Here is a 19,006-nt window from a genome sequence, read left to right as displayed (position 1 = left end):
ACTCACACCCCAGATTTTCAATTATATTCGGGTCTGGTGACTGAGATGACCATTCCAGAACATTGTACTTGTTCCTCTGCATGAATGCCTTAGTGGATTTTGAGCAGTGTTTAGGGTCCTTGTCTCATTGAAAGATCCGGGGCAGCTTCAGCTTTGTCACTGATTCCTGGACATTTGTCTCCAGAATCTGCTGATACTGAGTGGAATCCATGCGTCCCTCAACTTTGGCAAGATTCCCAGTCCCTGCACTGACCACACAGCGCTACAGCATGATGGAACCACCACCATATTTTACTGTAGGTAGCAGGTGTTTTTCTTGAAATGCTGTGTTGTTTTTCCTCCATGCATAAAGCCTAACTCAATTTTAGTTTCATCAATCCACAGCACCTTATTGCAAAATGAAGCTGGCTTGTCCAAATGTGCTTTAGCATACCTCAATCGTCTCTGTTTGTGCTGTGGGCGGAGAAAAGGCTTCCTCTGCATACAGCATCTCCTTGTGTGAAGTGTGCCGAATGGTTGAACGATGCACAGAGACTCCATCTGCAACAAGATGATGATGTAGTACTTTGGTGCTGGTCTGTGGGTTGACTTTGACTGTTCTCACCATTTGTCGCTTCTGTTTATCCGAGATTTTTCTTGGTCTGCCACTTGGAGCCTAACTTGAACTGAGCCTGTGGTCTTCCATTTCCTCAATATGTTCCTAACTGTGGAAACAGCTGAAATATCTGAGACAGTTTCTGCATCCTTCCCCTAAACCATGATGGTGAACAATATTTGTCTTCAGGTCATTTGAGAGTTGTTCAGGTCATGTTGCTACTGTTCAGAGAAATTTAAAAGATGAGGGAAACTTTGACCCCCTTAAATACTCTTTCTCATAATTGGATTCACCTGTGTATGTGGGTCAGGTGTCACTGAGCTTACCAAGCCAATTTGAGTTCCAATAATTAATTCCAAAGGTTTTGGAATCAATAAAATGACAGTGCCCAAATTTATGCACATGCCTAATTTTATGTAAACAAATATTGTGCACTTTTTTGTAAATCCAATAAGCTTAATTTCACTTCTCAAATCTCACTTAAGGTGTCTCCTATATTATATATTTAACAACCAACGATTTGTACAGGAAAATCATGTCGATTAACAACGCTGCCCAAACTTTCGCATCCCAGTGTGTGTGTGTGTGTGTGTGTGTGCGTGCGTGCGTGCGTGCGTGCGTTTGTGCGTGCGTATATAGATATATATATATATATATATGTGTGTGTGTATGTATATATATATATATATATATATATATATATAGTGTATGTATAAGTGTGTGTGGGTATATAAAGTGGCTTGCAAAAGTATTCGGCCCCCTTGAAGTTTTCCACATTTTGTCACATTACTGCCACAAACATGAATCAATTTTATTGGAATTTCACATGAAAGACCAATGCAAAGTGGTGTACACGTGAGAAGTGGAAAGAAAATCATACAGGATTCCAAACATTTTTTACAAATCAATAACTGCAAAGTGGGGTGTGCGTAATTTTTCACAAATTGGGCCTTAAAGCTGCAGTAGTCCAATTTGTGAAAAATGGCCTGGTCTTTAGGGGGGTTTAAGCCCATGGTCCTTAAGTAGTTAAAGGTGCGGTTTTAAGGATACAATGCCTTGTTTCTCTTCTTATGTATTAAGGATGAATGATCCAGTTCGACTTGGATAATCACTGTTCATTTTTTGGGGGCAAACCAGTTTTCTTTTCAGTTGAAAACACTTTAGTTTTATTCTGGATATAGTATGTACTGTGTAATTATAACCTGGATAAATGAGAACTTTCACACCAATATTAACAACTTTGGTCTATCTGGACGGATGTCTCCGTCCAGATAGCCTGCCCTGCTGCCGCTGCGATGGACGCCCCGACATCAATGAATGGGAACATAGTTCTCATTCATTGATCTAAGTCCCCGGCAGAAAAACAGACGGCTTCTTATCAGAGGCCGCGGTCTTTATGATGGAAAAAAAAAAGTTCCCAGTCCTCCTTATGCTTCCTGGAAGCGAGATCATTCGCTTCCAGGACTAAAAAAATATCTTGTGGCCAAATAGTAAAACTATATCCACATACATTTTTTATTAAACAAACACATATTATTACGGTACATTTAAAATTAACTGTTTACCTCCCACACCAAAAATTACTCAAATAAAAAATTTTATTAAAAAAAAAAAAAAAATTAAAAAGTTTATAGATCATGATGGCTGCAGATGACTAGTGATGGGTAATTTTTATTCATATAAAAAAAATTACTTGTATTACATTTTTTTATGCTTTATACAGTTTTAGCTACGCCAGAGTTATTATTTAAAATAAAGTTTAAAAAGTAAGCAATGCATAAAGACATTTCATTTTATTGCCTTAATCTTCCAACTAGCCAAAAGTTTGATCATAATATATGGTTGTTATTTATTGCATTGATTTATGTTGAACTTTAGAGTTATCACTTTGTTTTATTATAATGCAAAGCATGGATAAGCAGCGTTACTTTATTGCAGCCTGTTCTTTTATAATTAACTGTGTCAGGGAAATGGCCACTTGATTTAATCCTTCAATGAGGGAGTTTAATATGGATCAATGTAGCACATAAATAGCCTTATAAAGTTGGTAGGAGATCAGTTTTATGGAGCAGAGATTCATCGCTCTGGCAAAGGCTTACAGTGGAGTCTGTGTTTTTCTCTCATGCAGAAGCAAACTTCCTTGACCCCAGAAAACAGTCTGATGAGCGGCAGCCTTCTGTTCCTGGAAAAAGGAAAGACTTGGTACAAAATGTGGGCTTGTGTCCCAAAGAATGAACCACTTGTCTTGTATCTGCTGGGCTCTAGTCAGGTAAGCTTCCCACTGACAACAAATACATTTAATTGCAGTCTGTCATTACCTGGTTGTTGTCTGTGGTGTCATTTGTTCGTGTGTGTAGCTAAAGCCCTGTACACACTAAATGAAACTCTGCCGAGGTGATCAATAGCAACCTCTTAAGCCTGTGTACAGTGGACCCTGACCCCCTCGGCTGCTCAGCCATCGATTCACCCCGGGAATAGAAACTTTGCTAGCCTGTAGGCTAACGACGCGTCTGTCAGCCTTGACCCAGCCAAATCGCCTGAGGGAGTTTGGTACATGTATGTGAGGCTTTAGCGGAGACTACAAAGATCAGACCAAGGGTGTTCCAGAGTGAAGCACCTGGTTAGTGGTAGTGGTAGGACAGCTGAGTGCTACTGGAGTGTGTTGGCAAACATTGACTGCACTAGTCTATACACTATAGCAGATATCTGTCATTTGTCTGTATGGCAGCAGAATGCCAGTACCCAAATGTTCCAGCTTCTAATGAAGGCAACATGTGCTCATAATGTGTTAAGTTGGGTACACACATCAGGGTTAGGCATCAGCAAGGTGCTACATTGAGGTATAGGTTAGGGTTCACTATCAGGAATGAGTTAACATTACAGGGGTAGGTTAATGTTAGACACTAGAAAGAAAATTTGAATAAATATAGGAAAGCTGTTCATCGTGGGTGCCAAAAACCCAGATTAAAGCATCACCACAGAGTTGATAGTAGAACATTGTTGATTCACAGCTTACCATTCTATTGCTATTAGCCAGTGACTAGCTGACAGAGCACTTCAATCATACACACCTATCATGACACAAGTCATTGGATCAAGGACTGACTAGAAGGAACGTTTCTAGTTTATAATTATTACTTCTTTTTAACCTTAAGATTATTATTCTTGTGCATTTATATAGCCCTGACATCCGTAACACTTTTCAGAATATGTAGTCCTGTCACTAATTGTCCATCAAAGGAGCTCAACCTACCTTAGACATAGGGTTGCCACCCAGCCGGTATATGGCCGGTACGGCCGTTTTTTCTACTGAAAAGCCGGAAGCCGGTATCTAATTTATACCGGCACGTCATCTGCCGGAAAATCCCTGCTGCGCAATCTAAGTCATGACACACAGAAGTGTCATTAATATAAAAAGGAAAGATCTAGCCAATAGCGGCAGCAGCACCAGCTTTCCACTAGCCAATGCTGGAGCTGCTGCTTGAGGCTATCCAATGAGGAGTGGAGGAGGGAGGGACACAATTTAGAAAGGAAGCCCCGCGCTGCGGAACAGGGAAGATCCTTCCGTGCGCCTGAATGTTGTGCAGTGCATGTCTTCCTCAGTAACAGTCAGAGCAGCTGCAGCTGAGAGGGGCAGAGACGACGGGAGAAGATCGTTATCAGTAAGGTCAGCTCCCAGCTCACAGGAGTCACACGCTGAAGCTGACAGGCAGCAGACCTGTAGTGTGATAATGAAACATCACAGTAAAGAGAGCAGCACTTTGAGTAGCTCTCATCAGTGACTATACTGCTTCCAGATCAGCTCGATTTACGGTACTTCCTTGTGTTTTTTTGCATTGTCACTGCCTTTGAAGTGCAGACAAAGAACACTGTGAAGAAAAGGTTGTTTAATGTACATTAATTTACAGTAAATGTGACGTGAGGTAAAATCTAAAAGACAGATAGCTATGGACAGGGAAGGCTCTCTGGATCCTATAGAGTTTTCCCTGACTTCTTGTTCGCCTCTTTTCAACGATGTCACCCCCATTTACATTTGCCACCTAGGGAGGCTTTGGAAGCACTTGTGTCCCCTCCCCGAGTTCTTATGAAGTTGTGCGGCTTTGTACTGTGCGAGAGCGCATGTGCAGTATACTCATGCATGAATACGGATCCGCCAGTTTTTGGAAGCACTTGAGCCTCCCAGTCGTGTATTCGACCAGTTAGTCGAGTACGCACAACAGGGATGACAGCGCTGGAACGAGGGGTGTAAGAGAAGACAGGGAAGGGTCTATAGTATACAGAACCTTCCCTGTCTCCATACGTATCTGACTTTTTTTTTTTTTACCAACTCACTTCACATTTACTTTAAATAGAGCTGAGTATCTGGGCTGTGGTTGACTAAGCAGAACGATGGCCCTACATTTGTTTCATACGCCTGCGCTTCTTATGGGGCTCTTTGTCAGCTCTATTTACTGCTGTTTTTCTACACTTTTATACACTGCACAGCATTAAAGTACACCTGACCCATGAAAAACATAATGGAAACATGGTGGGCTAGATTACCTTTTCCTACATGTCCAGATGCAAGTTGTTGTCCTCCTCAGGGTCCCACCCCCTGGTCCACTTACCTCAGCCTTTCCAGAAATCCCTCTGAGCGATTCTAAACTGCACAAGAGCTAGTTTAAAAGGACCCTGAGCTGTACTTAAAAACTAAATGTGAACTTATCTGGGGCTTCCTCTAGCTCCCGTAGCCCGTGAGGTCCTCCGGCATCCTCTTCTTTCTTCTTCTGCTCTGGCTGGTGGTTCCAGTAATCAGCGACTTTGCAACCTTTGCATCATTACGCCAGTTGCCATATGCCTCCTGCGCATGAGAGGTTCACTCTTTAGAGAGCTGCACATGCGCAGGAGGTTTATGGCGGCAGGCGTGTTTACCGAGCCGCTAGTGGGACCAGGGGAAGCCAGTTACTTCTGCCCACTGTCTCCCATCCTGTGAATGGGCGCATCGGTCAGGCTACCAGCGTCGGTCCCTGGCTCCAGCCACCAGGTCTGCCCCTCAGCAGCTACGCCAACTTGCTGTGGCCCCCTGGGTCCACCTCGGCCTAGGGAGCATCCTGCGTCCCTGGCTTGGTGCCATGATGGCCTCATGGTGTCTCCATGCCCTGGGGCCCTGCAGCCAGCGGGCATCTAGGAATACCTGCACCACGGATGCTCTTCTCTGCCTAGGACCTCCTTTTTGGTCTCCTTTTGGACTCTTTTTGGGCCTGCTAGTGCAACCTCACCGGACTGGGCCTCAGGCCTGGGGATTTGTTTCTTTCGAACCACAGCAGTGATTCAGTCCACTAACCAGCCACCATTGAAGTCCCAGGCAGGGCAGTTTCTAGGCTAAATTTCACCCAGTTCGAGAGTCCAAAAATATGCCCCCCAACCCTCCCCCCCTTCCCCAAAATCAGAGCTGCTGAGAGAAATCATGTCAAAAGGCTTCTTGAAACCAACTCACCATTTTTATTTTTTTTTCAAATTTTTTTTTACTTATGCTTAACACGAGGTTTATTGAGAGAAAAAAAATATAATAAATTGCAACACTTCACTAAAATGTGCAGGCAGGGTGATCCAGGAGAACTGTAGCCCTGGGCTGGTTGGCTGGCTGGTTGGTGGTCAGACTCTGGCCTGGTGGTCAGAGCCCACCATGGTCTGACTGTGACTCCCTGGCTGGGGATTGGGGGGGTACTCTTTTTGCCCTGGGCTGGTTGGTGGTCAGACTCTGACCACCAGCCCAGGGCAAAAAGAGGAATTCAAGATAAAGTGTTGCACCCAATTCGATAGCAGCAGAAACTGTAGAAGGGGTCCCACTTCCTTATTAGATAATGCAAAATCACCAAAAACAGACTGCGCTTGTCAAATGGAAAATTAAAATCTTTAATAAAATTGTGAATAAACGACCTATGTATAAAATTGTGTATATATATATATATATATATATATATATATATATATATATATATATATATATATATATATTATAGATGAAGATATATTGCTTATTACTGTTAAAAATGATAACGCCTAAAATGACGGGGTGGTGGTGTCTTTACTCCTCAATGGATTTATTGCACATTAAAATTCTGTATTAATGTGAAAGTGAAGACTACGGAGGGTAAGATTGTATAGCACCTTACAGATGATCATTTAGCCGTATGCTGCATATTCAGTGACTATTTCAACCATATCAGCGGTTCAGACATGGAAAATAGTGTCATAAATACAGAATATTAATGTGCAATAAATCCATTGAGGAGTAAAGACACCACCACCCCGTCATTTTAGGCGTTATCATTTTTAAAAGTATTAAGCAATATATCTTCATCTATAATAGAAGATAACACTTTCGCTTATTTTTATAAGCTTTTTTCCACACAAGCTATATATATATATATATATATATATATATATATATATATATATATATATATATACACACACACACACAATTTTATACATAGGTCGTTTATTCACAATTTTATTAAAGATTTTAATTTTCAATTTGACAAGCGCAGTCTGTTTTAGGTGATTTTCCAGGGCAAAAAGAGCACCCCCTACCCCCAGCCAGGGAGGGACACTGTCAGACCATCAGACCATCCACCACCATGGTGGGTTCTTCTGAGTCTGACCACCAGGCCAGCCCAGGGCAAAAAGAGCGCCCCCCTCCCCCTCCCCACTCCCCCCACGTCAGAATGAGAGGCAGTGCAGTACATAGACTGCCTGCCTAGGCTAGTACTTACCATGATGTTGTTGTTGCCCATGGCCATCATCAGAACTGGATTCTTGGCCGGGAAGTCAGGCGCCGGGCCAGAATCGGTGGGGGTCCGGGTGGCCGTGGGGGACAGGTGCTAGCAGGCAGGCGGCAGCAAGGGCCAGACAGGCACACACACAGTAGCAGCAGCAGTGGCAGCGAGGAGCCCGACTGGCCAAAAGACTCCACCTGTTCTGGGGCTGGGCACTGCTGCTGCACAGGAAACGTCCGTCCGTGACAGGATCATCGCGCGGTCTCTCCTGTCACGTGACGTGACGTCAACACGCAGGTCAGGAGCGCCCAGAAGGATCATCTAGCTAGGAACAGAAGCCGGTGATCGCGCTGGTGCGCACAGCTCCTCCTGCCTCTTGCTGCACCGCGTCCGCGCGTCACCGGCTCTAGCACTGCAGTGACATGACGTCACATCCTTCTCCTTCTGCCTGGCGCCCCCCCAAACTGTCTGTCATCGGCGCCCCGTTCAGCAGAACCGGCTGAACGGGGCAAGAAACGGCCCTGGTCCCAGGGGATACTCGGACTTTTGTTTCTCATCTATTCTCTCTCTTCTCTCGCTCTCTCCTACTCTCTATCCTTCTCTCTGCGCTGTCCCTTCCATAGACCTTGGGTGGGGCATCTGAATTGCTGCAGAGCTGTTGAGCGCCGTAACAGGATTTCAGCAGCTCCGCTCAACATAGCACTCAAAAGCCCCCTCCTAGGTCCTCCTACACTATGTTTTTGTGTTGTGTTTGTGTTTTTGTGTATATGCCATGCTCTGGATATTCTATTGTATGTACTTACTGTATGTATTACTGTATGTATTTGCTGTACCATCACCGACCCTGTATGTGCCAAAAATAATTCCGGGTACAACCCCCGTTGTACTTGGCGAAATAAATGATTCTGATTCTGGGAAGGAAGAAGAGGATCCCAGAGGACCTCACTGGCTACAGGGGGCTGGAGGAAGCCCCTGGTAGGTCCAGATTCCTTTTTTTTTTTTTTTTTAAGTTACAGCTCAGGATCCCTTTACAATTGCACATAATTACTGCGATGGTTTAAAGTCTCTTTCGCTCCCGTCGCTTGTTGACGCTGTACATGATTGCGAACATGGCTCAGGGAACGCTTGCACGTCCCATATCCCCTGATCCATCTTCGAGTGAGTATGTAGCTTAGGGTACACTGCTCATGTTGCCAGTCGCTTAGTGAGTAATGAAGGTGAATGCCTGCTCCATTCGCCCCTCTGTATCTAGATATACAATATAGACTATACATTAAAGAAGACCTGAGCTGAAGCACAGGTTCAAAAACAAATACTTACCTAATGCTGGGTACACACAACGCGTTTCCGCGTTCGATGCGCTGCTCGATTCCCGTCGATTTGTTTATTTCTGACATGTCTGACTCGCATTTCGATGGATTGTTAGATCGATTTGCCATACTTTACATGGCATTCGACCTAAAAATCATCGAAATGTGCTCGGAAATAATTGAATCGAGCGGCGCATTCAACGTGGAAACGCATCGTGTGTACCCAAGCATTAGGAGTAGGAAGCCTCTGGATCCAAATGAGGCTTCCTTTGCTGTATTTTGTACTGGAGCTTTGGCTATTACAGTCATAAAGAGGGGCTAAGGAGCAGACCAGCAGAAGACGAAATATAAGGGGTAGGGAGGAAGGGAGGCTATGCCGTTGTCTATATGACCACCTAATTGGGCTTTTAAGAGGATACTGAGCATTTTTTCTCAAAAGAGCTTTTTTTCTGCAGATTCTAGTGCTATTTTGGGAAAAAAAAGGTCGTAACAAACCCCTCCCACTTTTAGGCCACACCCCCAAGCCGGTATTTTTCTGCCCAAAAGGTGGCAACCCTACTTAGACATAGTTATTATGTTGGTATTATAGACTAAGTGTCCATTAATGATACAATACTCACTGTATAATTTTCCCAAATATATGTAGTAGTAGGGAAAACTGTGTGAATATACTTTTTGGTTATTTAAAGTGTGTGTTAATGATAAAATCTTGATTGTACAATCTTACCACTTCTATGCACAGTAATATGACGCACTTCCTAAAGTATCCAAAGTGTATTTACTCTATTTACCCTTACACTATGTAGAAGCAATAAAAATGTAAAATCAAGATTGCTGGTCTGTGTGCATTAACACAGCTCTGGCTCCTGTCATGTGACTTCGTGTCATGTGACATCGGGAGTTGGAGCTGTGTTAGTGCACACAGACCAGCATGAGTGAAGCGAGAAGTGAGAAGTACTCGGCGATGGATCTGCTTTCGCTTCTGCACTCACTTTGCATGAAATTACATAGAGGGGGAGATAAAGAGAGCCCCCCACCCTTGCGTGGTGGTGGGAGGGACGGGAGCTTTGCAGCTTGCTGCTTACTTTAGCACTGCGGGGAAGGGGAAGAAAAAGTGTCCCCCCCCCCCCCCCCCTTCTTGGTTATAAGTGGGGAAAGTTTAGTTTGGACTGATTAAAGTATAAGGGGATTGCTACACTTCTTTATACTTTAAGTCAGTCCTCATTTTTTTTACTTATAGTACAGTATGAGGTAGATGGTTACATAGTTATCTAGATTTCAAAAAGATGACAGCCAGGTTTAGGGTCCTTTTACACTATTAGTTGCAACTGAAAGGACAACTGATGTGCAGTCCAGTGTCCATGCTTCCCTATGGCCTCTTTCACACTATATGCTGAAAAACTGATACTTTTTCACAATGCACTGCTATGGAGGAAAAACTTGCATCAAAACGCAATGCATTAAAACGCATTGTGTAAAAGGGCCCTTAGTCGCTTGAACCTCTCGTTACCTTGTAAATAGTAGTTTCCTTTTACTAGCGAACACTTCTGTCAGACATCTGTGTGAGGTGTTTCCTTACAGGTGAATTACACTTAGAATTAATATATTATTATTTAGTATTTATATAGCGCTGACATCTTCTGCAGCGATGTATAGAGTATATTGTCTTGTCACTTAACTATCCATCAGAGGGGCTCACAATCGAATCCCTACCATAGTCATATTTCTATGTGTATATCATATCTATGATGACAAAGTAGAGGGTGAACAGTCACCCTGGAATGAAAGAACACAGAGACACCGGGAGCCCAAATGGTGCAGTATGTCAATGAAAAATGATAGGAGAAGCAAAAAAATATAAACAGAGGGCACTCACAAAGGGAGGATGCAAAAGGGCTGCCAACTACTGCAGGCAGGTGGAGATCAATAAACACGACCCCATTCAGGAGTTCAGACTAGCCGGAGATGATCACACTTTTCATGAAGATGCCCTAGGGGCCTGTAAACAGGGTCCAAGGGTATCCCCTACCCTGAGCCGGGGGATGGGGGTATACAATGCACAACAGGTACTTAACTTAGCCTGAGGAAGTGGGCAGGAACCCATGAAACACGTTGCCAGTGCTATTAAAGTTAATTTTTATGTGAATATATAAATGTGTCTTCATTGAGGTAAGCCAGAATATATACATTTGTCTTCATTGAGGTAAGCCAGCTCAAACTTTATTTTATTGTTTTTAATTCATTTTACCATTTTCTGTGCGCCTCTTCATCCTGTTGTGCATCATATCTATGTATGTATTGTGTAGTGTATGTATCGTAGTCTAAGGCCAATTTAGAGGGAAGCCAGTTGACTTATCGTATTTTTTGGTGAACCGTTGCAGCATTATGTGCCCTGATGTCTGGCAAGGTCTTCCTGCTGTCCCTGGGCCTTTGTTGTTTGGTGCCAAAGAAATCTGGCAACTGCCATTTGCGTTTTGTGGGTGGTGGTGGTGGTGGTGGGGGGGGCGTTGTCTAATTACTTTAGCGTCACTTTGCCTGTGTTTTGGGAGAAGACTTGGGCCCACTGTCTTTGCATTACACTGTTAAATTACAGTTCGCTCCGCCCACATCCGGTCATGGTCACACCAATTTTTTCAAGCGCCACACTCCAGTTTTGGACCTGCCCCCCCCCCAAGGTCAAATTTGAGAACCCCACGTGGCCTTCAAGTCCAAGTTTGCCCACCACTGGGTTAGATCAGCAGGACAGACAATCTACATTATTTAAAATAAAATAAATATGGCAGCTTCCATATCCCTCTCGCTTCAGGTGTCCTTTAATACAAACTCTATGCAGAAATGTGGAATTTCTCTATTCTGAAACTGCTAAGGAAGATATTAGGACAGCATAATTTTTGCCACAGTGCGCCTCTAATTCACTTGGAATAAGAAAGCCCTGGCTGCATAAAAGAGTTCTACTTAGGTCTTAGCTACTGTACTTGCATCTTGACCGTGTCATATACAGTAGCATTCGGCATTCGAAATGACATCACTGCAGCGAGACTGCAGTACAGTGGGCGACTTACTCGCTAGCAGTTGTCTGACCTAGTGTCCTGTGATCCCTGATGTGTTGAACAGGGAGAATTTAACCCTGGGGTACCCTCTTTGCTTGGTCGCTGCCTCTGCTTCTATCCCAAAACCAAATCTCTATTCAGCTTGAAATTAACTCTTATGCAAACATATTATGAATATTAATATACACATGCGTATATAATAGCTGGAGTATTCACAGCCATCTGTCTCTTTACTCTGCACCATGTAAATATTATAACAAAAAAAAATAGTAGTTTAATTACCCTGCTTGTAACCTACATGCCATAATAAGAGATTCTTCAGTGCTCAGCAGTCATAAAGTTTATGTTCCCTCCAAACGAGAGAGCGAGACGTTGTGTGCAAATTATTTTCAGGCGTTTCAGCTCTTCCATTTGCATGCTTCTCAAGGTGATCGTATAAACGCCACTTCAGCTGATACAGGAATAAAACGTGTGACTCGGCCTAATGTACTTTCTGGAATACATAGGTGTATTTTATGCAGCTGGGCTTGGAGATTTTTACTGGTTCATCACGGGGTGCTCTCAAACTGTATAAACATAGATTGTTACCTTTAATATTAAAATATAAGAAATGAATATATAATTTTTAAATATTCTTTTAAGAGTTTGACATGGACGTGCCTACTGTGTAGTGGCCACTTATATACAATGAGAAGGGACCTGACCTGTGTCACGAGGTATCTTTTGTCTTGTGAAAAATGCTTGGTGAAAATTATAGGGTTTGTAAAAGAGGAATGGAAGTTTCTCTGCAAAATCATATGTTAGCTTTTTATATCCACTTTGTCAAGTGCAGAAGATTTAGTCTGAACCACAAGTCAGTGCAGCAACAACCGGGTTAAAATTCTTTGTATTTTCATTATAGTCTGATCACAAAAACCATGAAAGATGGGGATGATGTAGATTTATAAGCCTGTGCCGGGACTGTAAAAATAATTTATCTTCCGACTGCTCTGAACCCGCAGATCTTCTCAATGTCATATTGTCTCTGCTTTTTATGGTGCTTTTTATCTTTCTGTGTGTTATTTTCGCTGCCTGTCATTTCCCATGCCCGTAAAACTGCCTGACCCCTTCATTGTCCATGTACACAAATCCATAAGAATGAAGGTGATCCATCATTCCGAGGCACGTCCGCATGTGCATGCAACAGCAGCACTGCATGGGGCTTGCTGTGATAGGATGGAGGGGGCTCTTTGTTCCAGTCTGCCCATGGTAATATGGTGACAACCCGGTAATTGAGTAGAAGTGCTTCTTCACTATGATGGTAATTAGTCACAGCAAGCAGATATATCAGATATTTTATGGAACTGGTACAACATGTTGCAAATCACTTTTATTTCAGATCATTGCATTTTATTGCAATATAGCACAAGTAGTTTTACTTTAAAGAGAGCCTGAAGGGAGAGGCATATGGACTGTGCCATTCATAATCCTCTTTCAAAAACACTGCTTTCCTGGTTAGTGTACAGATACTACTACTTCTATATTTTCTGCTTCACTGACTCTGCATGAAGATTCAGATCAGGTGTTTTGGCTGCACTGGATACATGACTGTTGCTTGTGTGATGCAAACACTTAGGCCAGTCAGATTTCGGCAAAGGTCACATACTGTAGGCTGTGGCCTTGGTTATTGGCTATCCAACCGGACAGTTGCTGCTAAAAAAAAGGGGGGGGGGAACTGCAAAAAAGAAAGGAAGGTTGAAATTGGAGAGCAATAAATGGAAGAGTGAAATTGCCAATACTTTTGAGATGATTCAAATGTTATGCATATTTAAACAACTTGGAAATGGAGCAAGCAAATGCACCAGGTACTGCATTTCAATACTCAATGCAGTATGAAATAAAGCACTAAAGTGGTTCAGGGTTTAAGATGTTATTTCCTATTTCATTTCTGGTAATACTGTCAATATTTAATGGTCATATCTGGCTACAAAGACTAAGGTCTGTGTATCCTGTAATGTGAAAGAATAATTGAAGTAAGATCAGTACTAACGCACAACTATGTTGGATAACCTCTTATGTAGTCAGCATATATGTCTGCCTCCGCCCTGTTTCCTGCAGGATTCTTCATTAGAATGACTTTTGGTAATGTTCTACTTTAGAGGGCAAACATAAAATTTTCCACATGTCAGTGTCATTACTAAATTAAAGCAACATTTTTCTGGGAATTCCACTACATTGCTGAACAAAAAATGCTTGCCCTTCCTCCTGAGAGGTCCCTGGAGTCATTCTGAAGAGCACCAGCCAGAAAAGCCATCCTGGCTAGTTGATAAATACCTGAGCATAGTCAGGAGTAAGAGGTACTTGGGTCCAGTTCAGTCACCCATGCTTACTCGAGCCTCCTACACACCTTAGATAGTTCTTGACCAAGGCGGCTTTTTTTGGGCCACCAAAAAGATCCAGACTGCCAGATCCTCTCACCTGGGAGGTCTCCATTGTTTTCCTCCCTTACCTCTGCCCTTATCATAGAGGCTAGTGAGGTGTCTTTACAGCATCAGGTCCCAAACTATTGCCCGGGAGATCAAGTCCTGATCTTTGTGGGTGATAGTAATTGAAGGTGTGTACCCAGTTTTACTCTGGTAGGAAAGGTGTGAGGATAGATCCTTTTTAATTTGATTTACCATCTTCTTCAGATATTCAAAGCAAGGCCACGTTTTGATTGTACTAATAGCAAATATGCTGTGAACTAAGTTTTGTTTTCCTTTACTTTCAGGATGTTCGACCTCCACGTGCCATACCTTTGCCAGGATATGATGTCCTCTTACCAAGTGCCAGTGATAAAGTAGACTTAAAGCATGTGTTTAAACTATGCCAGTCTCAGCAAACTTTGTTTTTTAGTGTTGAAGATGAAGAACTGCTGGTAAAATGGATGGAGCTTCTAGTTCAAGCATCTAGAGGTGAAATGCCAGAGGAGACAGAACTTCTAGAGACAGCCTAAATTGCTACTTTCAGGAACTTTTCTAATAGGCATTTCTTCAAGGAAAAAGAGACCCCGATCATCTAAACCTTGACAGTTGGGAAACTTTCCTGACATGCTTGTGTCTACATATTAACATCTTTGGTGTTCCCCATTTTCTGTAACCTGCCATATTTGTACGTGTGTACAATGCGTTGCCTGTGTTCTATGCCTTGACGTAGGCTGACCTTTTGACCGGCGTCTTCAGACTACAGTTATAGCACAAATTTTCTTCAGTCCACAGTACCAGTTTTGTATATGTGTATTTAATAAGAAAAATCCAAATCCTGTTTAGTGCAGATCATATATGTGGAAAGTTTATTGACTTGATTACTTGTTATTGCTTGGAGTTTTAAGATTACATGACAGCAGTCATGTGACTATAAGTGCCATGAACCTCAAAAGATCAAGTACAGTGCGTGGCTAGTGATAATTCCTGGACTTCTTACCTCCTGGATGCCCAGACATAACAGCCTTTTTGTTGTAACTGTCGCATATTGAATAGTCCAAACTGGATTGTGTCTACCCATTTGGCATGTTGTTTACCGATAGTGGTGGGGAGAAAAAAAAGTTTATCAAGTGTCGTCTTTATGTGAAGTATTAAAAGATTTGTACCGGAACATCCCATATCCTCCATATGTGAAGAGACCCCAGATGGAAGCACCTTCTGCATGTTTGAATGGCTGTAGACCCATTTTATAAAGTCTATGACTATGGAACAAAGTTTTTAGCACTGTTGGGAATATACTTTTCTTTTTTTAATTGTTATTTCTTGTTAACCCTGTGTTTTTATTTATGATTTGTAAATAATATTATATACATATTTTGAGACATTTTAAAAAGAAAATAAGCTAATAAAATGTTTAGCACACAGACCTTTTTGTGAGGATTTGTGTGATGTTGAGTTATTGTGGCATTATTGTTTAGTTTTTATGTTCATTAGAAGCCAGCTTCACCCAAATCTGATCATTTGGTATTTACGTGGCTGCCTACAAGAGGAGTGAAATATGTTTTTTTTTATTTTATATTCTTGCAGTCCACTGGCAAGACATTTATTTTGCAGTTCTTGGTTTAACAGTGCTGTGGTAGGCATTACAAGCAGGGTCTTGCTTATTATTACATCGGAGAGTGGCTCCTACTAATTTTGAAGTAGTAATTGTAAAAATCCTATTCCTACAAGAAATTATCCCTCTTCCCCAGGCAAAGCCAACTTTACAGCTATGCACAATAGTAACCCCTGTGTCTACTGCTCCTCTCTGCTGCAAAGTCAGGCATGTAATTGACTGTACTGACATGCTAACATGCTTCCCAACAGTTTGCTTCTTCTCTGCAATTGCTATGTACTCACTAAGCAGTTTGTTCCCCTGGTTTCCTGACAGAATACCTGTCCAAAAAACATACGTATAAGTTAATTGGCTCCCCCTAAAATTGGCCCTAGACTACAGTACTTACACTACATAATATAGACATATGGCAATGGTAGGGATTAGATTTTGAGCTCCTTTGAGGGGCAGTTAGTGACAAGATATATATATATATATACTGTACAGCGCTGCGTAATATGTCGGCGCTATATAAATACTAAATAATAATAATACATACCCCCTCTGTAACTGTGCTCACTGTCTCTCTGCCTACCCTCTTTGTCTCCTGTTCTCTGCTCACTTTTTCTCAGCGCTCAGCCGCAGCCTACCTTCTTCCTCTGATCACCTGTCTCCCACTCATGTGCCTATAATTTTATTACTACTTATCACAACGAAACAATCTACATTTTGTGGGGGGGGGGGGGGGGCGGGTTTGGCAACAATTAGGCTTTCTTTGATTGATACATTTTGCTAAGAATTATTTTACTCTAAATGCATTTTAATGGGAAAAAAATAAGAAAAAAATGTAAAAAAAAATAATTTCTCAGTTTTCGCCATTTAAAGTTTAAAAACATACATGTGAACATAATTAAAACCCACACATTGTATTTGTCCCGGTTATTAAAATGTTTAAAATATTTCCCTAGAACAATGTATGGTGCCAATATTTTATTTGGAAATTAAGGTGCATTTTTTCAGTTTTGCTACCACCACTAATTACAAGCACATAATTTCAAAAATAACATTAATATACGCTCTTGACATACATGTAAAAAATTCAGTCTCTAAGGTAATTATCATGTATTTTTGTAATGGTCATTTTTTTTAATGCATTTACTTATTTGGGTAACTATGGGAAAGTGTGGGAAGTAAGAGGTTGTTTGTAATATTTATATGATAATTTTAATATATACAGTATATGTGTGGGATGTGTAAGTCATTTTATTAAAAAAAAAAAATGTATGCAGATGTAATTTTACTATTTGGCCCCAAGATGTCCTCACGCATAATCTTCCTGCACACACTAACAGTACGTCATCAGAAAGTTATGCGTGCGTTTGTTACAACGACCCCAGGCATCTCATTGATGCCAGCGATCATTGGCACGGGGACTTAGATTTATGAATGGGAACTGCGTTACCATTCATTCATCTACCCAGGTGGGAGCGAGCGGTGGCCATCTGCCACAATAGATGATTATCTACATCCCTGAGCAGGAACTGAAGTCCTGCGGGACTCAAATTACATTAGCATTTAAGAAAGCTGTTTGACAGCAAAGTGTCTTACGTGTATCTTCTTTGTTGCTGCAACAGTGAGCAATGTTATAATTGTGAGGAGGGAGTGAGGAGATGCACAAAGTCGGCACTGCTGGCAGTTGTGTTTAATCTTCAATAGGTGGTACACATCAATAAAGTTCATACAGAACAAAAGTTAAACATACCATATTGCTGGAGGCTGTGAGCTGGCGGTGGGTGTAGGGCACAGTATAGCCTTACGGCCGTTTCGCGCTGTCAATGCGCTTCTATGGAGGCTGTACTATGTGGGTGGGCTGGCCAGGTAAAAATACTGTTCCATGCGGCGTACTTCCGCCTTCTAGGGCCGCACCTCACACTCCCTGTGAGCCTATCGCGTGCTGAGACGCGCAATGCGCTCCAGCGCTGGCTCAGAAGGGAAATGACACCTCTGAGTTACGGGTAGCTGTGCAGACCAAACTATATTAAATGGCTGCATTGCCATTGCAATGTACGCTATCCGTATTCATATTGGCGCCATCATGTGGCCAATAACTAGACTGCTGCTTACTGTGAGATGCATTAAAAAAGGCAGTGAGTGCAGTGGTATAAATCTGAAAAATACATTTAGGTTATGATTACAAAAATGTAAATATTATATATATATATATATATATATATATACAGGGCTGTGGAGTCGGAGTCGGAGTCGTGGAGTCGGGCAATTTTGGGTGCCTGAAGTCGGAGTCGGGAAAAAATGCACCGACTCCGACTCCTAATGAATTTGTAACTGTAATTAAAATAGAAAATATGATAAAATGTTCTATTTCTCAGATAATAGTCATTAAAAATAATGTATATATACAGTATATATACAGTAATAGCTGTGCTTAGTCCACAAAAATGAAAAAAAACAATCAAAATTAGTTACTTGTGCTGCTTCAATAAAGCAGTCCCCGTATTTTTAAGGTCAGATATACAGATCTGATTGTGACTGTATATATGATGTGTACAGGAATCTCTTATATATACTAAATAACATCTATGCTGTAAGAATAAAGCCTGATGTGTAGCTGTGTCACTAATAGAGATGGTCAATGAGATGGAAATAATTCTGCATTGATGCTGATTTATGCAAATGTATGCACTCCCTTTGCTGATGAAATCAAATTTGATATGTTGTTAAAATTTGGTTTGGTGACTACAAATTAAAGGGTACCTGAGACGGATGAAAAGTAAAGTTTTATACATACCTGGGGCTTCCTCCAGCCCCCTTCAGTCCCTCGCTGTCCTCCACCACCCGGATCTTCTGCTATGAGTCCTGGTAATTCAGCCAGTCAGCGCTGTCCGGCCGCATGCCGCTCCCACAGCCAGGAACATTCTGCACTTGCGCAATAGTGCTGCACAGGTGTAGTATGCTCCTGGCGGCAGAGTGTGTGCATGCGCACTACGCCCGACTGGCTCAAGTACCTGGACTCATAGCAGAAGATCCAGGTGGTGGAGGAGGACAACGAGGGACTGATTATCCTGAAGGCGGCTGGAGGAAGCCCCAGGTCTGTATAAAACTTTAATTTCATCTGTCTCAGGTTTACTTTGTTACACAGTAGTACTATACTCTACATATGCACTCCCCACAGAGCTGCAGGGAATCCACTGAGAATGCTGTGCACATCTAGGCCGGGTTTCCACTGCTGCGAATCCA

The 19,006-nt window shown here is 42.1% G+C and overlaps 1 protein-coding gene across 1 annotated transcript in view; it reads left to right on the top strand.

The window, feature by feature from the left end:
• FGD3 (FYVE, RhoGEF and PH domain containing 3) overlaps window positions 1-15,583 on the top strand; it is a 411,633-nt gene extending 396,050 nt beyond the window's left edge. The window contains exons 18-19 of the mRNA XM_068253640.1: window positions 2,724-2,864; window positions 14,466-15,583. Coding sequence (XP_068109741.1) covers window positions 2,724-2,864; window positions 14,466-14,690 — 366 coding nt within the window. The 3' untranslated portion in view covers window positions 14,691-15,583. The remainder of the gene's footprint in view (window positions 1-2,723; window positions 2,865-14,465) is intronic.
• The last annotated feature ends 3,423 nt before the right edge of the window (window positions 15,584-19,006 follow it).

The sequence above is a fragment of the Hyperolius riggenbachi genome, chromosome 9 (assembly GCF_040937935.1).
Source record: "Hyperolius riggenbachi isolate aHypRig1 chromosome 9, aHypRig1.pri, whole genome shotgun sequence".
NCBI classification, from domain to species: domain Eukaryota; kingdom Metazoa; phylum Chordata; class Amphibia; order Anura; family Hyperoliidae; genus Hyperolius; species Hyperolius riggenbachi.
Note: the sequence above shows the minus strand (reverse complement) of the source record. Positions and strands in the feature narration are given on the sequence as shown.